Source organism: Dipteris shenzhenensis, chromosome 13, assembly GCF_047967505.1.
Source record: "Dipteris shenzhenensis isolate YYH24624 ecotype China chromosome 13, Dip_SZ_1.0, whole genome shotgun sequence".
Classification (NCBI taxonomy): Eukaryota; Viridiplantae; Streptophyta; class Polypodiopsida; order Gleicheniales; family Dipteridaceae; genus Dipteris; species Dipteris shenzhenensis.
In genome coordinates, this window is record NC_141608.1 from 45828038 (window position 1) to 45853520 (window position 25483).

The window sequence follows — 25483 nt, forward strand, 5'->3', positions numbered from 1 at the left end:
GGTAGCATCTTCTTTTTGGGAAGTGCTAGGTTCCATATTGGAATTTTGCTTTGGTCGCTTGGGACAATCGAACCATCTATGGTCGCCTGTACAGATGGTACAAAGTCCTTTTGTGCTGGAGTTGTTCTTCTTGTTAGTGGCCGCACCTTTATGTTGGGGATGTCGGTAATGACTTTGTGAAGAAGAAGAAGCGCGATCCTTGGGGGAGTGCTTCTGTTGGAATCCAGCAAATGATTTCTGAGGCTTCTGGGGATCTTGAGACTGTCGCTGACCTTGATTACCGAAGTTTTTTCGAAACCTGGTGTTATCTTGAGGGCGAGCACCTTTGGCCATAGGAGAGTTCTGTGTGCGATTAGCACTCTGCTTCCCTGTGTTTAGGAAATCTGTAATGCGCTCTGCGTAAGCAATAGCGCCATCTGTGGTGGTGATGTTTGCTTTAAGAACATCAATGCGTAACGAGGGATTTAGGCCTGAGATGAAAGCATGAAGGCGATCATCCTCAGTTAAACCATCAATCTCCAGCACCAATGTGGTGAACTGAGAGATATAGGAAGACAGGGAACCCGTTTGCTCCATTTGTCGGAGTTTTGAACGTGCTTGGAAGTCCGCATTGGTAGGTACAAACTGCTTACGGAGCACGTGTTCAAAACGTTCCCATGTTAACACACTTTTTCCGTCCTTTAAGCGTCTTTGCCACCATAGAAATGCTGTATCCTTCAGGAGGGAGGCTGCCAAGGCGATCTTTTTGCCTTCCGTGAGGTCAACAGTGTCAAAATACATGCGCATTTTAGCGAGCCATTGGTCAACTGTTCGGCGATTGCGTTGACCAGTGTAGGCTTCCGGAAGTTTGACGTCAAGTCTTTTAGTTTTGGAAGCTTGAAGTAATCGGTAGAGGGCACGTAGTTCAGTGTTTTCTACCTCTGGTGGGAAAGAGTCCGCATCATCGTCGGGTTGCGTCACGTCATCCTCTGTATGTGCTGGACTTCGAGAATCTTGAAGTTGTTGAACTTTTTGAACCAAGTCGGAGATGCTGTCCTGAAGCTGAGATATTTGAAGTTGCAATAGTGAATCACTTTGGACGTTGCCTTCAGTGGTCTTTTTGGGACTTGATTCTTTAATCTCTGGAGAGGCTTCACGCGAGCGGTGCGACATGTCGGAAATCCCTGTGAGAAAAGCACGAACTTGCGCTCTAGTTTGTACCATTCCTGGAAGAGGATTCGGGCTGCTCCCTGAGGTTGCTCATATTGGAGGGGGCAGGCGAGGCAGGATGGAACCACCCGTGGAAATCTGGTAAGGGAGGTCCTGTCGGAGGTAACACTGGAGATTCTGAAAATGGTGTTACTGCTCGTGATAAGACAGGGGTAGGTAGTAGAGTCCACGGATCTGAAAAGGGATAAGGAGCTGCTGTCGGAAGAGGAGGATATCCAGGAGAGGGAGTGCCTTCAGAGGGTAAATACTGACTTGGAGAAGGTACAACTTGTAGAGGAGGATATCTGGGAGCTGAAGGAGGTGGAGAGTACCCTGGAGATGCCGAAGGTGAAGGGTAAAATTCTCTCCAAAAATGAACAGCAAACTCCTGAGGAATATCGTGTTTCGGATATCTTCGTGTCTCGTGGAACACAACCTGTACTGTGCTGAGGAAATAATGTAACTGAGGTGCCTCACGCAGAAGGTAGAGGATGTGGTCCAAGTCACTCGGAGGGCACGTGACACAGAAGACCCAAGATGCAAAGGCTCCAAAATGGGCTGGCTGTGCAATTTGAACACGATATTGTGTAGTAGCAGATGCCTGAGGTGTCCTTGAAAGGCCAGGTGAATTACCAGGGGTTTCCATGCTTTAATGTGGATTCTTTCATTTGCTGTAATTTGTTAAAGAGAATCCTTAAAAAGCAGATTGGAAAGACTCCACCTGGCAATACTTTAATCTGCCAAGTTATTGCGTAGAAGAAGGCTGCAAATCGTTGTCCGGAGGTCCATGTTGCAGTATTTTGCGAGGAGTGCTCGAGGCTTGTCTGGTCTGGGCTGTCAACGGGCTGTCTTCATTGCGAGAATAGTTGCAACTGGTGCTGATTTGGCAAGGCAAAGATGGCGAAACAAGGGAAGGGTTGCAGGCTGTCAGGAAATGGCAGGTAACCAGGGCCGCAATGGCAAGGCTAGGGCTGCAAATAGCGAGGGGGCTGTCAGCGAAAATGGCAAGGCAAGGGCTGGCAGCAAAAATGGCGAAGCAAGGGCTGGCAGCAAACAGGGCTGGCAGCGTGAATGGCGAAACAGGGACTGGCAGCGCAGGCTGTACGGCTGTACGGCTGGCAGCGTGAATGGCTGTACGGCAGGGTTGCGCAGGCTGTACGGCAGGGCAAGGGCTGATGCAGGCTACCGGCTGGTCCGTACGGTGCAGCGGGCGCTCAACGAGGCTGAGAGCAGGAGCTGAAGGGAGCAGGGAGCACGGAGCTCTTGAACCGGCTCTGATACCAAATGTGAGTGTGAGTGGAGAGAGAGCAAGAGAATGAGCTGAGAGCTTGAAAGCTTGAGAGCTTAGTTGCAATAGAAGAGTGTAAGAGATACAACTGAAAGAGTGAGATAAGGTTTTGTCCTAGTGACAAAACCTTAGTAGTCACTAACCATAGTTAGTGGACTAACTGCGGTTAGGGGGGAAAACCTCTTAAAGAGGGAAAAGTGCCCCTAACTAGCTTATTAAATTACATTGGTCACTGCTGAATTATTCTATAATTCTAACAGAAAAGCCCCATTCGAAGTTATTTATGAAAAGGTGATTCTACCACCTATCCTCAGAAAAAGGATGAGATATTTGCAGTCAACCAGTATGTCTGAGACTTCAATACAACTTTCTCTCAAGTTCAGACATCAATTGAAAGATCTCAACAAAAGCAAAGAAGGCAGCAGACAAGCACCGGAGGGAGACGAATCTCCAAGAAAGAGACTGGGTATTACTAAAGTTTGAAAAACCACGGCTCAGAAAGATGAAAGGAAAAGAGAAAGTATACCCAAAATTGTCTCCCAGGTATTATGGACCATTTAGAGTTAGTGAGCCCATAAATGAAGTCGCTTTTCGACTAGAGCTGCTCGAGACTTGAAAGATTCACAATGCCTTTCATGTGGGTCTTTTAAATAAGTATCAAGGACCAGAACCCACAGAACCAGTTCAAGAAGAGGCACCCGAGGTGGAACAGATGGAGGAGATCCTCCAACTAGAACAACTTTAATCATACAAAGAAGAAAGGACCCAAAGGCAAGGTTATCCGTAGATACCTTGTCAAGTTTAAGAATTATTTGGCACTTGATGCCAAGTGGGTAGATGAGGAATTCTTCTTAGAGTATCCTTAAGTTCTACAGTTGTATCAAGAAGCTTTTCAGTTGAGGACACCTGTTTAGAGGCCGAGGGGATGTCACCATTTGGGACTTCTACTAAGAAAATAAAGAGTAATCTTTATTAGAATTGACTCCGGTCAAATAATGGTGAAGTTGGTTAACCAAGAATAAGTTTTATTTCTTTTACTTTTGCCTTGCATTGGTAAAAAGAGACGTGTGGGGATGCCCACAAGGGACTAGAAATAGTCCAAGAACTAGAATGCATGCATTAGAGTAATCTCTAATGGGTTATAAAGTGTTGGCATTTTGTTTGTGGTATTGTGTAGGACCAATAGGAGTGCAAGAATTAAGGAAAAAGTGCTAAGAGCAGGTCCTACAAAGCAAAAAGGACCAAGAATGTGGGCGCCTGCCACAAGTCAAAATCAGCAAGAAAATCCAGCGCACTTTTTAATAAAAGCCTCCTAAACTTGATTTTAGGGAACGCTCAGCTTTCTAAGAACAGTGTGCGTAATTTAGGCTTAGAAAAAGCTAAAAGCTAGTCCCAACTCATTAGAAAGCTCTTGCTTTCGGGTTGAAGGCCAAGTCTATAAAAGAAGAGCCTCAGAGCTCTAGATCATTAAGATGGTACTCAGTTCATGCTCTTGTGATGGCGACGGGACACTACTGGCGAGGTGTTGAAGATCATAACCTTGGCCTTTCCAAGGTTAAGTGTGAAGTCTCTCTCTTTGCAAAACATCTCCACAGCCTCTAGATGTTTCTGCAATGTCTCGGGTGAGGATGATATGAGGACTATGTCATCTACGTACAGCAATATCTGTACCATCAGGCCAGCCAGAAGTGAACCCTCTCCACCTAGATGATCTACAAAGGATGTAATTCTCATCAATATAGAGCCCAAAGAGAGTCGGTGAGAGGGGGCAGCCTTGCTTCACTCCGATAGTGCTCTCAAACCAATCCGATAGACCACCCAGGGCACATACACTGCCTCTCATATAGACTCGTGACCCCCCAAATCATGATCTTTGGGAACTGGAACTCCTGTAACCTCCTGATTAGGCGGGAGCATGGGACAGAATCAAATGCCTTACGAAAGTCTACAAAGCAATTTTGGTGCCTCGACTTTGCCTCCTTAATGATAGCCCTCAAGGTGAAGATGTGGTCTAGGGTGGAGTGCTGTCTCCGAGAACTTGCCTGCCCAAGAGCCCGCTGCCCGTGACCGTCTGTGTGGCTGCTGATCTTCCTCTCTAGTACCCATCCATATATCTTAGCCAGAGTGTGGCCAATTATGAGGGATCTCCTGCATTCAAACCAACAACAAGGCTGCTGTTGCTCCCCGCTCCTCCTGCTGCCCTCCTTCTGCTCCCCTCCTTGCTGCCCCCTCCCTCCCCTCCTTGCTTCTCCTCCCTCCCCTCCCCCCTACCTGTTGCTCCCCCCGCCTCCCCTCCCCCCTACCTGCTACTCCCCCCCGACTCCCCTCCCTCACTGCTGTAGCCCCCCCCTCGCTGCTGCAGCCCCCCCCCCCTTGCGCTGCCTCCTCCCCGCACGCTGCGTCCTCCCTCCCCTCCCCCCTACCTGCTGCTCCCCCCGCCTCCTCCCTCCCCTCCTTGCTTCTCCTCCCTCCCCTCCCCCCTACCTGCTGCTCCCCCCGCCTCCTCCCCCGACTCCCCTCCCTCGCTGCTGCAGCCCCCCCCCCCCGCGCTGTCTCCTCCCCCGCGTGCTGCCTCTTCCCTCCCCTCCCCCCTAGCTGCTACTCCCCCCGCCCTTCTCCTCCACTCCTCCTCTCCTCTATCCTCCCCTCCTCTCCTCTTGCTGCCCCCCCTCTCTCTTTGCTGACTCCTCTCCTTGCTCATTCCTCTCTCTCCCACCTTCCTTTCACCCTCTCCCTTCATCTGGAGTACCCTATTCTCCTTTAGGGGTCTCTTGGGCTTCAGGAAAGCGGACGGAGTTCTTCTTTGTGTTTGAATCGGCCTTTCCCTCCTCGATTGACGAAAGGGTTCCCACTCAATCAATCTGTTACCGCCCACACCGGCCGCGAGAACTGTCACTTTCTCACAAGATGAGCTGCAGCAGTTGCAAAAGGATTTGGAGCATGAGTGTTCCACAACTCTCTTCGCACGCATTCATGGCTCCCACCCCTCCAGGTCACAAGCTAGAGATTGGATGCTTGCAACGCTTCCCCAGGAGCTCGCCCCCCACCTTAAGGATGTTTATTTGTTGGGATGAGGTTTCCTTCAGGTGTGCCTAGATTCCCCGGATGTCATGAGAGACCTGCTACAGGCCGGGTTTCTATTTCTAGGCTACAGGAGGACTTTTTTGTTTCCCTCAAGCAGGGAGTTTCTGTTTTCATCAGATTCCCTGGTCTCCACTCAGTTTATCACCGGCTTCTTTCAGTTATTGGCGAGAGGTTTGGTGTGGTAGCAGAGATCCCCCCTCTTCCTGGCGAGCCCTCTTCGGTTGCTGAAGCGGTCAGGATGGATGGGGTACCCAGGGTTAGGATCATTGTCCAGGGCCCTAATATTTCAGATGACCACATCATGCTACAGTGACCCGATGGGTCTTCCTTCCACCAGAGATTTGAGGTTGCAGGTCGACAGGACCAGTGCAGAATTTGCAGATCCTCGGGGCACTTCGCCAGAGATTACCCAAAGAAGAGAAAGAGGCTCAGAAAGCAACCAGCTCGTACTAGCTTACAACAGAGAGTAGGAGCAGGACCTACTGCTCCACAGGCACCGCCTCAGACACGCCCCCCCCCTCCTAAGGCTACTCGAGTCCCTCCTGCACCCCGCACCACCTCTGGCCCACGGTGGGTTCCGGTCGCGGTTAGGCCCTCTACTTCAGATCACACCTCCACCGCTTCGGAGGCTACCCCCTTGCAGCCTCGGGAGGAGACTAGTGTTCAGGAGCCTTGTTCGACTCCACCCTAGGATCAGGTTGTACCTTCCTCAGCAGCCCAGGTTGTTGGCACCTCATTCGCAACACTTCTTGATTAGGACTCAGTACAGGTGCCTCTTTCTATGGATAGAGGGAAGGGGGTCTTACATTCTCTCCCTGCTTCGGTAGGAATCCTTTGACCCCCTTCCCAGGACTGGCTCAACGGAACCTTCTTTTCCGCTCTGGAGGACCTCTCTGACCTCCCAGCTGATGATTTTGTACCTTCCACTTTCGGAGAGCCAGTTATCGGCATCCCTTTTGAGAGATCTCTCTCTCTCTCACTTGTAGACTTTCCTCCCCTTGGACCTCGTGTGTATGGCAGGAGGTCAGCTCCAATGGAGGGTTCTTTTTCTGCCACCAGGTCGGTTAAGGTATTCCAACCCGCTTCCTCCCGCCGATGAGGATAGCTAGTTGGAATATACAGAAATTGGGCGGCATCCCTCATCGCCGTCGCAGACAGCTGATTAGAAATCAGCTCCATCCAGGTGTTTCAGGTGGTTCCCTAGACATTCTTTTTCTTCAGGAACACAAACTGGATGTCAGAGATTGCTCCAAGTCAGGTAAGCTGCTTTCAGGCCGGACTTTTTGGCTTCCTGCCTTGGGAACCAGAGGAGGTACATGCATATCAGTTTCAGATTCCATTCTCCCTCTGATCATTGGACACGGTACCATAACCCCCTCCAGAGCCCAGTGGGTTTTACTTCTGATTGACGGATGTAAGGTTGGTTTCCTCAACCTCTATGCTCCGAACAACAGAGGGGACCGTGTTTTGTTTTGGTAAGAGTTGCTCTTGTGGGCTGACATTGCAGATTCGTGGATTATTGGAGGTGACTTCAACATGGTTGAGGCACCTTCTGATAAGCAAGGGGGCAGAGAAGGTGGTATTCATTCCCTCGAGAGAGCAGCTTGGGATGCCTTCTTGTTCAGATTTAGTGGCAGAGATGTTTGGTCAGATGATGCATTTCATGTTCAGTCTTAGTCACTTTTGTTTTCATGGTTGAATCATAGGGTGCAGATGCCTATCCATGCTCGGATTGACAGATTCTATGTGGATGACTGGGCTCTTGATAGAGGGGGAACAGTTTGCATTGCACCTGGTGTTTCCACTTCCGACCATTTTCCGGTAGTTTTGTCCATCTCAGAGCCCCATCTGAGAGGACGGTCTCAGAGTATCAGGATCCCCGATGCCTTATACCTGGATGAGACTCTCACAGAGGCAGTCCTGGAGATCTGGGTTTCTCACATGTAGGGGGGGGTGGCCGGTCCTTCACATGTGGCCATAGCACTTGCCAGTATCAACGACTTTTATCACTCCGTTGCTAGTGCTCGACGAGGTGAGGTACTCAGGCGGGAGATTGGTATCCGTCGGCAGTTGGCAGCCTTGCAAAGGGAGGAGGAGAAACGACCATCAGATGCTTGGGTACAGGAGCGCCTTGCTACGGCAAGGGCTCACTTGCAGACATTGCTTGATCAGAGAGCAGAGTATGCCTTCCATGCATGGGAGTTCTTTTGGATACAGATGGGAGGGAGAGTCAATAAACACTTTTTCTCTACACTTGGTCCCAAACATAGTAGAGAGAGTGTCAGGTAGCTTATTGACTCTCACGGCGTTTTGGAGTCTCATCTGGATACCGTCATGCACTTAGCGATAGATTTCTATGCCTCCCTTCTTTCCGTATATCCTGACACACAGGCCAGAGATGTGGCTAGAGATGAAATTTGGCAGAGTTTACCTGTGTTGGTCATACCAGAGATGAGATGCTCACTTGATGCACGCTTTACCAACATAGAGTTCAAGACTGCTCTCTTTGCCCTTCATAAGGGCAAATGCCGTGGTTCGATGGTCTACTCCTTTTTTTATAGCCTTTTGGGATATGATAGGTGATCATATTACTTCAGTCCTGTAGGGCATTTGGGACTCAGGTGAGATGCCTGACTCACTGACCGAGGGACTCATACACCTTATCCCGAAAGGTGGCAACATGAATTTTGTATCCCTTTGGAGACTCATCACTCTTTTGGGAACTCTATACAAAATCCTTGCCAAGGCGATTAGCATCCGATTGCAGCCCCTTCTTCCAGACCTCATCCATGATACTCAAACAGGCTTCGTGCATGGCAGGAGCATATTTGATAATATCTATTCCTTTTGGGAAGCCCCAGAGTGGGCTATGGAGAGCAGGCAGAGGCTGGCAATTCTACTCCTGGACTTTGAGAAAGCCTATGATAGAGTAGATTGGGGTTTTCTTGAGGGCACTCTTCTACGATTTGGATTTTCAGATGTATGGATTAGAGGGGGTGGCCTCCCTTTACAGATCAGCCCACAGCCAGGTTTTGATTGGAGGGGTAAGGGGTGACAGGTTTCAGATTTCTAGATCAGTTTGTCAGGGATGCCCTTTAGTCCCCTTTCTCTTTCTTTTTGTGGCAGAAGCTATGAGTATCTTCCTTAGATCTTAGGCGGAGCTTTATGGGTTGAGATTGCCCTTGAGACAGGAGCAGGAGCTTCTTGATTGTGAGTTGGCTGATGACACTGCTATTTTTATTGAGGCCTCTTCGCAGTCACTTGATTCTTTCCGGACAGCCTTGGATATTTTTTGCTCAGCTGCAGGGGCACACATTAACTGGCATAAATCCTTTGGCTTTTGGATCAGTGATGAGGACACTCCAAGCTGGGAGTTGACATTGGCTTTTCCTGGATTCAGAGGGGTATTCCTGTCAGATATTTGGGATGCCAGGTAGGATTGGGCATCTTTGCAGCATAGCAGTTTGCCCCAGTACTAGAAAGTATAAGAAAAAACCTCCTTTTTTGGAGCTCAGCCAAACTCGACCTTGCCTCTAGAGTTGTGGGAGTGAACCAGGTTCTCTTGGCTGTGGTTATATGGAGGTGCACCTATCAGGTGCTTGCAGTGGGACCCAGGAGAGTGGGAGTGGATAGAGCATGGGCACCGAGAGAGGAGGATTCCCTTCTTTCGTTTGACGGTTGGTAATGCCAGGAGATTTCAGCTGAGCAGTAGAGGTTGGATTCCCTCCAGAGCCCCCCATTGGGATAGCTTCTTCATCACTGCAGATTTGCGTAGGAATTTTTGGAGGAGGCTCTAAAAATCCCTCAGAAATAGAAAGATCACTCTTTTCTTTTGGCTTTCTATTCATGGAGGGATTGCAGTGAACCTGTGGAGATCATGATTTGGGGCTGATCCCACTTGCCCTCGTTGTCATTATGCAGAGGAGTCAGTGCGACATTGCCTTTGGGACTGCAATCAAGCGAGAATTGTTTGGAAAGGAGTTACTCGGATACTCAGCATTTTTCATATTTCCCCTTTCTTCATGACTTGGGGCTTGGTCGCATGGTTATCCCTTATTGGGCCCCAGGTGTTTTATGAGGGTGAGCCTTCTTCTTGGGCACTCTCGATCTGTCGTCAGGTGATAGAGCCCTGCTCTCTTGAGGATGTACCACATATTCCTTTCAGAGCTTCACATGTTTCAGTGGACACCTCTTGGGAGATTTTGGCTAGCATTTCCTCTTGGCACATTTGGAGAGCCAGATGCACAGAGGCCTTGGATGACACCCAGATACACCCATCACAAGTGTTCACGGGTATTTGGAGTGACACAGTTCACACTTTGATAGCCATATGGGCTAGCATTCAGGGCCCTTCACGGGCAGCCTCTTCTAGGAGGACTATATTTCTTTGAGTTTGGAGGGGTTCTCCCTTTTCCTTGGAGGTTGCTACCGGATTGAGATGGCACTATCAGCCCCAATCCTTTCTTTTGGCTCTTGAGCTTTTCATGCATTGCATGGTGTATCCTGTATTCCTGTATGGAGCTTGCTCTAACGGTTTTCTTTAATACTTAATAGAAGTCTCTTTTTTGCAAAAAATAAAATAAAAATTATGAGGGATCACCTGCCTTGTGTATTAGTACTATGGTGGTAGCGCTCTTGGTAGCCAGGAAGCCATGGCATACGGCAGACAAGTCGCCTACGCGCAGCTCCAACCTATTGCAACGGCTTTCTCCAAAGCGCCAAGATGCCAAACGAGCTTCTCATCAGCAGACAACTCCGACGCCAAGAAACAAAAATGCAATCTATATAGATTTCAACGGAATCTTTTTGATTCTGGTGACCCTTATCAACATACACGTGGGACTTTGGTCACTATAGTAGGGTGAGGTCACACTCCCTTAACCGTGTGCCACGTCATCAACTAACCATGGTTAGGCTTGGTTAGTCTAGGTCTGGTCAGTGGCCCAAAGGTTGCCATGTGGCAACCTCACCTAACTCTCATGCCACATCATTGGCCATGTGTCACCTACACACTTTTTTTGGGGTGAAGTCTTTGATTGATTATATTATATGAGTAGCAACCTCAAAATAAGGTGCTACAATTACATCAACTGAAAATTTCAGTATATGCCAAAAAGACCTCATGATCTATGCAGCGGGTTTGCAAGCAATCAAGGAAAGATTGCTGCAGAGAATGCCTAAAAAAGCCAAACAGAGAGAAAGTAGGATCACTAAAGACTTTACAATTCCTATATGTCCATAAAGTCCATAGTGCCCAGTAGCGAACCCAAACGAAGAAAAGATGAAACTCCGGTCTGGATGGATGAAACCCAAATAGCCAGAAGAAGTTCCCAAACGGAACAAATGGGAATCTCGCTCGCAGGTGCTGTCGAAGTAGATAAAAAAACTCACGAGAGCACGGATAATGCCAAAACAAGTGAGGCACAGTCTCCGAAGAAGCAGAGCATCTGTGGCAAAGTGCAGGAGCAATGTGTCAATGAGCTAATAGCTGTCCAGATGGAAACACTCCCAACAGATATCACCAAAAGAAAACCTGTTGCCAAAGCGGTACTTTATAGGCCCAAAGTTGCTGTAATCTTTTCCTCCACCACTTGGCTGGGCGATGCATTCGCCAAATAGAATCACCTCTCTCTGAAACCCAAGGTTGAGGCAAAAGGAGTTTATACAATGCAGGTACAGTAATCTGAGATAGCCTCAAAGGACGAGAGGAGAGAGAGTCCACATATGATAAAGTTTATACATTAATAATTATGTATACAACATCTTATATATTTTATGTACTATGTATTTCTAGTGTATAACTAGAGTGCATTTCTCTGCAAAATTCCAATCAAAATCTCGAAAAATGTTTCCAAAGGAAACCTGCGAAACACATTTTGTGAAACGTTTCCGGTAACACTGGACTGAGTATGGTTTCCCTTGGGTGCATTGAAGGCTCTTTGAAAAGATGGCCAGATCAGTCGAGAGTAGTGGGGGAACTTGGTGAGGTGCTTTGCCTGCTCCCAAGTGGAATTAGTCGTATATGAAGAAAGGCCCTCGCTAACCCATGCATCTGCTGGTGATATTTTGTGAGGAAAGATGAAGTTGTCACTAGAAGGTTTGAGCATGATAGGCATAGTTTAGTTAATAATGCTTTGATGATCATTGACATGAGAAACGCTGTAGGAACCTTAATGTGGTGTGTATATTCCCAATAGTGAAACGCTTCAACATTTCTAAATCTTGCATCGTGATGAAAGAAACCATTTTTAAAAGGCTTATCTATGGCCTAGAAGTCCTTTCATCGCCTATACCTTGACATGTGTTTCCCTTCATAGCTTTTTCAATTCAATTAATGTGATAAGGGATTTGAGCTGACTCTAACAATACGTGACAGATATCATATGGTTTTTAGCCACTGGCTAATGGCATGAACACTTGCTCTCTCGAAAGCCTATTTTTCTAAACATTTGCCGTGTGAAAAAAATGCCACATTTCAAAGTGACTTGCAATATTACAAGATGCGCAGGAATGTAAATGAGATTTAATGGCATGTGTCAACATGTTCTCCTACATTTACTTCGTTTGGGCATTATCATTGTCTTTTTGCATGCACTGATTGCTTACTTTTGCTATCTCTTCATCCTCTAGCAGTTGCTCTTGCAAATTTGAGAAAGTTGAGATCATCGAACTCTTACCCATGACTTAATCTAATGCCTTGTTGCAGACTCTTCATGCAAAAGTCAAAAGACTTGGTGAGAGTGGTTTTAATTCACAATTGTTAATGATTGATAGGTAATATTTTTTTTGAAAAATGATCTATCTTGTTTGTAGCATGGCTGCTTCTTTATGCCGTAATAATTAGTGATAAGGATAATGGTAAATGCATACTTGGCAAGGGAAGACTTACCTTTTAAGATTTTGGATATTCTAGTCCAATGCTTTGACCTTCATAAGTGACGAGGAGGCAAAGCCAAAGAGATACAAATGCTTTCACTGTTTTCTTTGGAAAGAATGCTTTTGGTCCACAACCTGTGAAAAGCAATCCGTTCTTGACAAAAATATTTCAAACTTAGTTGAACTATATAGTTTCTTCCTCTGTAACCATATTTTTCCCTCTCTTAGACTGTTTTGTATAATAAAACTGGCTGTTCTTGTATGCTGTATCTGCTCAGTTTTCTACGGCGATGTGTCTTAGTAAGTCAAAGTCGACATAGACTCATCACTCTCTACTATGTAGTTGACCATATTTTTCCCTTGCTTAGACTGTTTTGCATAGGAAACTTGGATATTCTTGTGTGCTCTATCTGCTCAGTTTTTTCAGGCAACATTTCCTAGGTAATCAAATTTTCGGTGGACTCATAACTTTGTACTTACAATTATTGTCTGTTCTCTTTTGTAAATACCTATTGCTCAAATTATGAAACTTCAAATTTTGTTTTGTAGGCATACTCTTAGCTCTTTGGCCTAGCATGTCACAGTTGAATGTTTACAACAAATAATTTTATCAAGAATCATTAAAGTTAACACTTGATGTAGCATTTTCATATGTAGGTGGCAAGGTACCCCACTTTCAGACTCTTAATGGTTCAAATCCTTAAGGGGTAGAAATATAAATTTGGATATAGTTTAGTGTATAAATGTTGTAATGGTTATCACCTGATGCCAACCTTGTACTATCCATTTTGCTATAAAATTTTAACAAATACGCCTTGTTAAGGATTCCGAGTCAAACATGGATGAAGATGGCACAAGTCCCTAAGGTCTTTCTGGTGTCTTAATGAAAAGGGATGCAATGTACTAGACTTGGCTTTGATAGGCAGAGCACACCCCAAAGGAAGAAGCTAATATGGAAACAAGGAATAGAGAAAAGTAGGCAGAGCAGGCACCAAAGGAAGAGGCTAATATGGAAATAAGACTAAGGAATAGAGAAAGGGAGACGTTTGTGAAGCCACATCCTATGGGACAGACAAAAGAAAGGCCTTCTTGGATGGCCACCAGTCTAAAGAATGAGTTATTAGTTATGAACTTGACAAAGAGTAATCTTTTCAAGAATTGTTCGTGAACATGGAAAGTATATAATGACAGATATAATGCAGGGAAGGCATAGATAATTCTTGTATTATTTTCTTCCAAGACTTGGCATGCATGCTTACATTCCTTCTTTAAGCTTGTACGGCTACTAGGCATATGCTTGATTATTTCCATTAACATAATCTTGTAAGCACACAAGTTGCCATTTTTACATTCATGGAAGAGGTTACATGGCTTTGACTAGGACTTTAAATATAGGTATCAGAGAATAACATTTCAATAACGATCTTTATCCTTTCCACTAACTAGGATTTTTGAGAATCACCTTCTTCTCATTCTTGCCACCTTTTGATGGTGCCTCATTGATAGCTTCATTGGTGACCATCTTCTTCGTTGGGGAAAAGACCCAATGTTGTCATTAGTGGCCACTTTATCTGCTCAAATGCCAGAAAATTGCTTTATCAATAGCATATTCATTTGGTGATAAGGCGCCAAGGTTGCATCCAATCCACTGTTATAACTTGGATTGGATGTGTGACTGCATAGTCTGAATTGGCAGTGTGCACAGAGGTTTTGAGCTCTGCACTTAGGTTTTGAGCTCAGGAAACTACAGCAAGAGTAACTAGAGAGCTGTTTGCTTGCAAGACAGAGAAGACAATGGTGATATTACATAAGAGCTTGCACATACAACAAATTGTTTCACTAGGGCAAGAGATTTGACTTCATGTCCAAGAAGGTAATGTAGCTGTTTGATGTCTCCTTTTTGGAAAAACATGCCACATATATATTTTACATAAATGTACTTGATTTCTAGCACACCTTGTGGTAAGGTAGCATTCGAAGCATTCTGGAGCACTTCAAATCATTAGGTGCGCTCTTTTTTTTGCGGTGATTTTGTTAGCACTGCTAGAGGGGCAGGCTATAGCAACAATGAAAACGAGTTGCGTCTAAAGTGGAGATGATCCATGTGGTTTCTTTTTTGGTTGAGCATTGTTGGCGTTGGGTCTCCGAAACACTTTCATTCCTTGTTTTGCTCTCCTCCCTCTCTAGCCCTCCCTCCCCCTCCCTCTCCCTGTCGCTCCAATCTCGTGTTCCTTAATCCTTCTCCCTCCCTCCCTCCGTTCTTCTTCATCCTCACTCGTAACAATCTTTGAGGTAGTATCACCTCAAGTTTTCGAAACCTTACGAATCTACAAGAAAGGGCAAGCGGATCAGAAAGGGCAGTGCTCTAGGCGCATCGTGCCTCTTGCTTTTGTTTTTTGGCATTTTTTAGGTGTTTGGATTTTTGTTTTTTTGGTGGGTTTTTCCTTGAAACTCACCCAAACGGCCCTGTTGTCACGTACAACTTCTACACATAGGCCTTGGCATTTGTTTTGCTCTTGGGTTTGCCAGAGCTCTCAAGTTTTTGCTCTCTCACAACTTTGTCACCCCCTTGCCTGTCTCAGACCTTAGTCAGCACTTGCCCTCTCTCGGCTCTCACTCAGCCCCCACTCAGCTCTTCTCATCCATGAATCCTTCTCAGCCCTCTCTCATTTCCTTTTTCCTTGGTCAGCTCTCTCAGACGTCTCCCCTCCTTCATTCTCCAGCCCAACTCTAGGGGTTAGTCACAGCTGGGGGGAGCCAAAATAATACGCAGGCCACCATGGCTGGGATGCCAAGATGCCCATGGTTCTCCGCATGGTCAAGACTTTTACCTCAACTCCAACCAAAGCTTCATGCTCCTCCATCGCAGCCCTTCCATCGCCCTCCCGTACATGTATGCAATGATGGCTTCCCCATATGCAAAGAATTATCTACAACATAAGAGAATGGTGAGCATGATTGTTTTGCAGCTCTAGAGAGGAAAACAAATGCTTGGGAAGGACAAGGAAAACAAGAAATCATTCACGAAGTATTGCGGATACACAATACAGCAACACCCACACCGCAGATGGTAACTACAGTCCAAGACTTGGATAGTACTCAGCTCAAGTCAGTGAAACAGGAAATTACAGCAACATTGGACACTAAAATCAACACATTGGATGTGTATGTAGAAGTACAAGAACAGGAAAAAGGGTGGCAATGCAAGAATCATACGGATAGGGGGACTACTGGAGGGCTGCTTTGAAGGAAGTCACAAGGAAAAGCTGGATAATATCATGGAAAGAATCCCACAGATAGAATGGGAAGCTGAAGATGTATTTTCTGTCATCTAGGAGGGGACACAAGCCAAAGTATGCTTCCAGGACAAGATGAAAAGAAGCAAGATTGTCAAGCAAACTAATAAGTTAAGAGGTACTGAAATATGGATAGCAGAGGAGCTCACTTCAATTCGGCGGCCACTGAATTGAATAAAGTGAAGGATGCTCGAAAGGAAGGAAAATGGGCTGTTTACAGGGATGGAAAAGCACTAATCAGAGATTTTAAATCCAAACCTAAAGACTCCAGTCTTAAACTGATGTTATTCTGGCCACCTTTAAGATAATATTCGAATGCAGTTGTGTTATGATTATTTGGGGCTGAGCTGCTATAGGCATTCCCTCGACTCTCTCTGGGTTTTTCCAGATGATGCAAGTCTTTTTGATGTTTTGTACTTTGTTCCATAGGCCCGTGAGGCCTTCCGTGGACGTTAATACATCTTTCTTTTGTCTTTCCTTTTCAGCCCTCTCCACATCCCTCTGTCAGTCCCCTCTCACCCGCTTTGCCTCCTTAATTCTCAAAGTGGGCCCTCCTTAGCCCTCTATGCTCTAACATCTGCTTTGGCCCTGCCCTCTTTCAAGACTCAGCTTCCTTGCATTCTCAGCCCTCCCTCTCATCTCCTTTCTCAGCCCCCTTGTCCTTTTCTACATGTCATGTGATTAGTTTCCCTCCCCTTCCCCCATTTTTTACAAGCTCAAAAAATATATTTTAAGGTACTCCTCCTTAAAATTTTAGACTAAAGATTTTCCGAAGCTCGCACCTAACACGCTTTGAATGCTACGCACCTAAATACTTGTACAACCATGATCTCTATATCATCATAACTTTGCAAAGCATCAATCCTTTATGTTGTTTTATTTCCTTCAAAAAAAATTCCAAATTGAAGCTTGCCTAACAGACGTAATACTGGTCGCCCACACCTCCCAGCTGGCCCCCCGAGCTTCCCCACTAGTGAAAACACTTGCTAGATTATATGAAAGTGTACGACAACGTAGATTGGAACTTTTTCACTCGAGTACTGGAGAAATTGGAATCTAAATAATTAGATGGATTCATGCACAACCTCATGATAAAGGGTCTGTGTCGATTAGACTCTTGCACCATCCCATTCCAATGAAGGAAGACTTTAGTCCAAACATAACGATTTGTCAAGAAACCTCAACGAGATTTTGTAATGATATTGCTGAGGATAGGATTAATTTTGTTGCGAGTGCTTAGCTATATTTGTGTGAGAGACATTGAGTAAAATAATAGGCCTCAAGTATTTCATAATCTTGCTGTCACCTTTCTCGGAGATTAAAGCTATTGAATTTACACAAACTTTTTTAGAAAGGCCTCTCTCAAGACGTGTTTCATGCACCATTCTGTCCATTTTGATTCTTCATGCTTTAGTAAATTCATCAAGCCCTAGAGAGTATTGAGAGTCATTCTCACCATTTAGAACATGCTAGGAGTTGCCTCCATGAAAATGTAATAGCTTGCATTGTGTCCCTTCAGGTTAAAGTATTAGTTGCAGTATTTAGACGAACTTGAAGGATCTGTGGGGGGTATTGTTGCAGTATTTAGGCAACTTTGAAGGATCTGAGAGAGGGGCATTGTTTTTTTCCACCAACTCTCTGAGGCCTTGGATCGCTTTTTCAAGCAAAATGAATATTGAAAAAAGCATGTAGTGCTGAAGGTGCAAAGAAAGCATGGGTGCAAGCATGTATCAATTGAAAATGTTTTGAGAAACTATTTGAATCAGCTCTAAGATCATGGATGGGAAGATGTGAATTAGAAACAATTCATTTCAGTTACCTCTTAACTCTTGTCCTCCCTCACATGGTATTTTTGTGACCTCATTGTGGATTGTTTTGAGGACTTTTGTGGGAACATCCTTTTAAGAGTTTCAAGCTTTTTTCATGCGGGTTATCCGTTGAGCCGCCATATTGTAGAATGCGAAAAATGAATGTTGCTTGTCACAGACTTTAGTAACGATGTCCACGTCCACATTTTTGTGAAAAATAAATCACATTGGATGCTTCATTCGATTTCAATATGGTTAACTTAACCTCAGACAATCTTTATTGAGTGTGTGATAGAACTCTATGACCAAAACCAATTCCTTAAATTAAGGGCCTATGCAATTGTTTGGTTAACCAATGGAGAGTTTGACACGCGTAATGGTTATGATATATGCATATTGATAACATTTGACACAGTTCCATGATCCCACATGATTAGGTGACTGGCAGACTGGATTGAGAACAATATCGGAGTGAAGCAATTATGCCCTCTCACCGATACTCTTTGGGCTTTACATTGAGAAGATCTCGACCTTCATTGATCCCTTTGAGAGGTGAGGGGTTATTGCTTATGCTGATTTGATGATACAGATACCATTGTATGCAGATGCCATACTCCTCATATCCTCTTCAACAACAGGCCTACGGAGACATCTTGAAACCCTAGAGGTGTTTTGCACGGAGAGAGGCTTGACAGTCAAGCTTTGCAAGACCAAGGTTACGATTTTTAACATCTCACCTAGTACTCCATCGCCATGGCTTCGCTTATCGAGGGGAATTGGTGGAGATCATGCAATCATACATCTATCTTGAGTTAGTCTTCATGGCACTAGTTTTCACGATGATCCATGTAGCCAAGGCACGACTTACACGAGTTCAAGGAGCTCTAGCTCAGCTAGAGCGACAATGCTTCCGGGCATACTTCTAGGTTCCTCCGACGAAGGGATGGCTGCTTGATATATTAGTGAGATTGACACCCATGTGTATGCAGCACCCTTCTGGTGGAGTGATCTCTCGGCGATTAGCTGGTGGAGATTTGAGAGATTGCAGGTGATTATGGGGCCCAAGATGATTCGTAGTAAAGCTATCAGTCCCCCATCAGATTGTAGAGGTAGAATTGCCACGGTAATACTCCAGATTGATGCCATCTTTCAGACGGGGACATACTTTCACAGGTTTGGGATTTGCCTAGCTAGAGACTACTGAGGCTGGCACTAGAGTCATCCAGATGACTAGCAGAGAGGGGTTAGTAGGCATGTAATCCTTCTTCAGGTGGAGATTGGATGGGTAGCACCAAAGGGATTTTTGCTTCAGCCCCCCTCAGATCTCCTTCTCTCCTCTTATGGCAGCCATTCAGAAAGCTTGGAGTAGCTTCAGACTTGACGCATAGGCTAGCCCAGTCGCAAAGCTTCGGGGTTTCAGAGCCATGGGGCAGGCAGGCTTTCGGGTAGATCACGAGACCATGGACCATATACTCACTCAGGGGGATCATTGAGGAGGCCAGGGCACGGAGATTGAGGATGTATTTTTGCTTTATGGATTTCCGCAAGGCTTTTGACATGGTATCGAGAGCCCGGCTCATCAAACGCGATTTGGGATATGATAAGGAGATCACATTGGTGGTCATGGCACTTTATGAGAGAGTCTCGGAATGGTGCAGGATGGACAGAGGAGATCATGAGCACTATTGGGGCCAAACAAGGTTGTTTGTTATCACTGACCTTGTTTGGCCTCTACATAGATGAGCTTTAGACATTTATCGGGACCTTAGGAGGGACTGGTTGCTCTCTAGTAGGATCCTTGCTTTAGATTTCGCTATATGCAGATGATGTGGTTCTACTATGTTCCTCTACAGAGGGGCTTTAACGACATCTAGATGCATTACATTCTTTCTTGGAGACACATGACGTGAAGGTCAACCTTGGTGAAGCCAAGGTTATGATCTTCAGCACATCCTGGGCAGCCATACACAGAGAGCATTTCACTTTGGATGGGTTGTCAGTGGAGGTAGTTGCATCCTATACCTACTTGGGGGTCCTATTTTTTGCCTCAATTTTTACGATGCGACCAACACTACTGGCTCGACTGAGCAGGGGGTACGCTGCGCTGGCCAGACTCGAGTGACATGCTTTCACTCTCACTTCTAGGACCCTCAGACCAAGTCTCTCCTCTTCCACTCTCTAGTTGGACCCACAGGTATGTAGTTGGTCTGATCTATTAGCACTGGAGTGGGCTCGAGTTGAGAGACTTCAGGCTCTCATGCTTTCACAGATGATCCACAGTAATCCTTCTGTCCCACATCAGATAGTTTTGGCTGAGTTCGAGGCATCCCCACTACAGCTCGATGTGGCATTCTAGGTCGTCACATATCTGTTCCGCATTCGACAATATGGATCTTGCACCACAGGGCGACGTGGGAGACATCTCATCACACCGCTTCCATATAGAGAGTGGTCGAGTGGAGGGCATACCTAGAGGGGGCCTTATTTGTACCTTGTGTGATTTGCGGGAGATTGAGTTAGAGGAGCATTTCGCTTTCAGGTGCCCGTTTTACTACGAGATTAGAGGCCGGTACCACTGCCTCTTCAAAGGCAGCTTTGGCTCCCTACCTAGCCTCCTATCCTACCCAAACCAGCGATGTTTGGCAGCTTTCATATATGAGGTCGTATCGCATGGGGAATGGTTGCTCAGAGCACGTAGGGGAGATTATGGCACACATCTAGATGCCGCTTAGAGTATCATCATCGAGTTTTTTTTGCAAGACAGTACTGATCAACAGGACTCACAAGCGGCGGCCATGGGGACCCGAGCTAGAGACAAAGACACAGAAAACTCGTCAGTGCATTGAGGCACAAATCACGCTATGGGGCCTTTCCTCCATACTCACTAGTCTTGACGCATGACCTACATGAGTAGCTGTGGCACTTGTTCGCCACAGGGCTACGACCAGGAGACTTCAGCGGGCTGTACTTGCCGCCAGCCACCAGTGTCCTATAATGGATTTAAACCCCTGCAGCATCCTCACACATCGACGTGCCCATATTAGAGTTGACACTCTCGCCGGATTCTACTTGGAGAGTCTTTTTCCTTTTATGTACCGATGCCATTATGGGCAGGTTTGATTTTGTATACATTCTGGGTGTTGATGCCCGTTTAGTGGCTCCACTCAGCAGTTCATAGACCCTTTTTGGTCTTTCGAAGACTTTCATACACTTTATTTATTTATTTATTTATTTCTCCTCCTCTCTCCACCCTCTCTCCACCCTCTCTCGGATAATGACTTTTCCATCTTTGTAGAAATCCACTTTCCTCCTTGGGCTGCAATTACCAATACCATACCCTCTCTTCGATGCTCCTGTTGCAAGAGTGTGAGGTCGTCATCCAAATGCGTCCCAGTTCCCGAGAGAGAGAGAGAGAGAGAGAGAGAGAGAGTCTATTAACGTCCATTGGAGACCAAAAGGTCTATGGGACAGCTAGAAACCCTCTAGTACATCTACTTTAGGGAGGGCACATGGCAGCTCCCAAGGAGTGCAAAAAGCAACCCATATTATTTAGAGTACTTACATGATAATCTGGAAGAGTAAACAGCCATACATCAGTTTAAGATTGAGAGTCTTTTGATTTTGATTTAAACTCTCTGATTAGTGCTACGCCTTCATGGAAAACTGTCCATTTTCCATCCTTTCTGGCAGCCCTGACTTTAGCTAATTCAGTTGCCTTAATCTTGAGTTGAGCTTGTGTAAGCTCCTCTGCTATTCATACTTTGGTGCCCTTCAACTTGTAAGATTGTCGAAGAAGCTTGATCTACATATCTTTTGACTTCAGAGTAAGGATTGCGTGACCTCTATAGTGCAAAATAGAAGCTATCCTGGAGACTTCATCATCCTGCTCATCATCATTCACCCATTCAATGTTGGGCAAGCTTGCTTTGATCTTTGTCAATATTTCACTGTATGTGTCCTCCTCTTTGTACCAATCTTATGGGAGTCCCCCTATTCTAATCTTCAGAGCATTATCACATCTAGCTTCGTGTTCTTTAATCTTTGCTTGAATATCAGACTTACTTGCTTTGTTGTCCACTTCCACAATCACTTCCTTCTTAGAAGTTTGTACTTCAGTGCGAGCAAGATCTTTGATTGTAGAGACTAGCTGTGGGAATCCTTACAAGATTTTACAGCCTCATCAATTACTGCCTGCTTACGAGGCCCTTCCAGAATGTAAAGTCGGGCCTTTACTTCTGCCAGCTCCAATCGTAGCTCTCTCACTGCCTGCTAAAAAATCTGATCTTGTTGCCCAAGGATGGGTCGTTTTGATCCTTCTTGTTGGTAATTCCATGCATATGGAGAGGGTGTCCTGGCTGCAACTGTAGAGTATCGAGTCCTGATGGATGTTGAAGGAGTTGAGGGAGTTGAGGGGGACTTGGAGGAGAGGGTACGCCAGTCCATAATTGGCTGTATGTTGAACCCTCTAGCTTAACCTAACCCTCGGGTCGAGGGTTTAGCCCAACTCAGGGTTAGGGAGGACTAGGACTAGGTATGGACGGGCTATACGGTACGGAGAGAGGCTGAGCGATTGTATGGAGAGACTGAGCGGCTGTACGGAGAGGCTGAGCGGCTGTATGGAGAGACTGAGCGGTTGTACGAAGAGACTGAGCAGCTGGTTGTACGGAGGTACGGATGGAGAGGCTGAGCGATCCTGAGGTATGGATGTACGGACAGAGAGGCTGAGCGGTACGATGGTACGGAGGTACGGTGGTACAAAGGTACGGGGAGGGGGGGAGAGAAAGAAAGAAAGAAAGAAAGTGTATTATTGTCCACTAGAGGCCAAAATGGGCCCATGGGACATCAAGAACTCTGCATACAAGATAGCACAAAATCAACGTGCCCCAAAGAAGAGGCATCGTCGAATATCATCTAAGTGCTACGCAATATAATGCAAGTGAAAGTACATAATGTCAAATCTGAGCCTAAATACAGAGTAAACTAGATGCAAGGAAACCGCCCGGATGCCAAGTTAGCATAAATAAATAAAGAAGAACACCCAAAAGTTGACCGTAAAAGCAAGGAAGCAAACTAATCTAGGTGAACTTTGAACATCCTAACATTTAGCAATCCAGATCACCTTTTAGGTGAGGTCACCTTTTGGGTTTACTAGGCTTTATAGTAGCTAGCCTTTTGAAACATTTACTCGAGACTCCTGTCCCCTTCTATCTAATTGATGGTACTCAACTTAGGGATTGACTAGACTTATAAAGGCTCACAAACTTAAGCTAGAGGTCTCTGGTTTGCAACCAACATTTTCCCCAAGGTGCTCATAATTTTGACCAAGAGTGAGTGCCTAGCATGCGATAGCAACTAAAGTATCATGTGGTCAACCATCTCAGAGATAATGTTCTTGAAAATTCAGTTTGCCTCATAGACTTTGTATCTCCCCCATTACTGCCGAGGCTCTATTCCAAAGGCATTAGAGAATGATGGTAAAATAAGCTTGTGATTAGGCTTTACATTCTAAAATGCCATGTGCTGGGTGATTTGGGCTGTGGTCTCTGTATGACCAAAGTTGCGCCTTTTGAGCCTCTATATGGCTGTCTTACTTGGGGGACGGATCCACCTGTGCACAAGTCTATCTTACCAATGAACATTAAAATTCATTTGATTCCTGTCACTAAAAGTCGAGAGGCTTGGAACTGAAACCGGTGACTTGGGTTGTGTAGAGTCTTGTAACAAGGCAACCTTTGCACAATAAAGGTAGACATGTGCACAAAAGTATAGTATCAAATAAATGTAGCATCTAATATGCCTAGGTGAATATAAAAATGTTATTGCAATGAGATGTTACATGTATAGTCTGTAGGGAAATTGGATAACAGCCCATCATTCAAAAAATGAAAAGGCACGGCCATAAATGTTTTTTATTTGTTAGGTAAAAGAGCATATTTCTTTCTCACAGATAAACGAATTTTCCAAAAGGTCCAATGTTATGACAAATCCATACTCTGTAGAAGGGAGAATGCCTGCTTTTGAAAACAACGGTTCTATGGGATACACTCTTGTTTAGGGGTCTTTGTTCGTAGTGTTTGGATCCTACCCTTGCATTGCCATATTAATTGGATTTTATAAATTTGTTGTTATCATATCGATATATCACAGTTTTAATTGCTTTTGAAGTATCATAATCATACGCTTAATGTGACACTCTTGGGCTTCCTCCTTAAACTTAGTATTTTGAAAGCAAGAAGTTGCACGCTAAATTTTATTATGCTTTGAATTGCTGCAGTATCAATGCATTTTACTGGATGGATCGTGCAGTCTCCTCAGCATCATCATTAGGGCAAGGAGCTGGGAGGTAAATGTGCCCTCTCCTTCCCCCTCCCCCTCTTGTCTTGTCTGTGCTTTGTATTCCTAGCCTTACACTGATACTAGGGCCAATATATTTTCCAAAGATCGAGCTTGTGCTGGTAAGCAATGAGCATGCAACTCTTTGGCCAAAAATATTGGATGGAAAACATGAAGCCAAACGTCACAATGTGCAAGTCTCAAGTTCTCTTTTTGCGGCTTCTGTCATTTGTGGCAGTTGATATGTTCTTGTTTGGTTAGTTTTCAAAATTGTGCCAATATGTAAATGCCATCACAGCTGATTAGACTTTTGTGATAGGGTAATGATATTTTAAGGCTTGATAGTCACATGATGAAATTACAACATCTTTTTTGAATGGTAATATATAGGGCAAGTGCAGTGTTCAGACTTTTGCAAACACCAAGACAATGGACAACTTTGTATGGGGCTTATTATCATTCCTACCAATCAGAAATTATACATGCAGACATAATCTCACCTATCCATATTTGCCTCATATAAAGGCACAAACTATCTTCTAATTGCTAAACACACTTCATAGAGTTAAGAACACAAATGTCAGACTCTAGTGCAAAAGACACCCTGGAACCTCCCTCAATTTTAATGTCAATTGCAGCCTAGTGAGGGGTGTGCAATGAGATTGGTTGGAGGCTACAGAAGCTATGCTTCATGACAAGGAAAATCTTTCAGTTTCATGGTTCAAAGGCAGCATTGAGGCCTACTCCTCCATCGACCCTCCTGCTTTCCCTCCTCTCCTTTTCCTATCCTTTAGTTGAAATATGTTGAAAGGGCACTGTTTTCTGGTAGTAACTGAAGCTATTAGTCACACGGGCCTTGACACAATAACCTACCAAAAAAGAAATGTAAAGTTAAGCACCAAAAAAGGAACTTAAGAGTTAAGTAACCAAAACACAAACATGCAAGAGAATGTGATGAGCATAGGGCTGCTAAAGCTTCTCAATCAACCTTCTGAAAGTTGTGCTTCTTGTCATGTCTAGTCTTTTCTTGGTTTAGTGTGGAAGTATGAGATCTTTTTCTGTGATTATATCTCATTCCATGCTCAAAGGAACCTAATCAATGTTGTATCAAGGTGTGCCTATAGAACCGGTGCTCTTCAGTAGGCTGCAAATGTGGAGTGTATAAAGGCTCATATGAATTTTGAATTTCTGTCATGATCCGAATGTGGCTACATTTCCCTCCCCCCCCAAAAAAAAAGAAAAAAAAGAAAAGAAAAAACAAAAAAAGAAAGGGACTTCTATTAAGTATGAAATTCAAGGGAGAAGTCCATAATGCGAGGCATGAAAGAAACAAGTAAAAGCAAGCTCTAGTAGGACAAAAGCTAGAAATAACCAGTGCCATCTCAATCCTGTGGGGGCTTTCAAGAAGAAATGGGAGCCACTCTACTCCCTCAAGAAAGCAATCCTCTTGGTGGAGGCTGCTTGTGAAGGTCCCTACATAGTCCCCCAAATGGCTACCAAAGTGTGTATTGTGTCTGTCCAGATACTAGCCAATGTGTGTCCTGGGTGGTCACGGATGCATCCGTAGGTCTGTACAGAGATCCAAGAACATCATGCAAAGAACATGACTC

General features: G+C 45.1%; 1 protein-coding gene across 2 annotated transcripts in view; it reads left to right on the forward strand.

Moving 5' to 3' along the window:
• XRCC2 (homolog of X-ray repair cross complementing 2 (XRCC2)) overlaps nucleotides 1–25483 on the forward strand; it is a 62487-nt gene that overhangs the window by 8659 nt on the left and 28345 nt on the right. For both annotated transcript variants that reach the window (XM_087384001.1, XM_087384000.1), the window contains exons 4-5: nucleotides 12267–12334; nucleotides 23815–23883. In XM_087384001.1, coding sequence (XP_087240127.1) covers nucleotides 12267–12334; nucleotides 23815–23883 — 137 coding nt within the window. The remainder of the gene's footprint in view (nucleotides 1–12266; nucleotides 12335–23814; nucleotides 23884–25483) is intronic.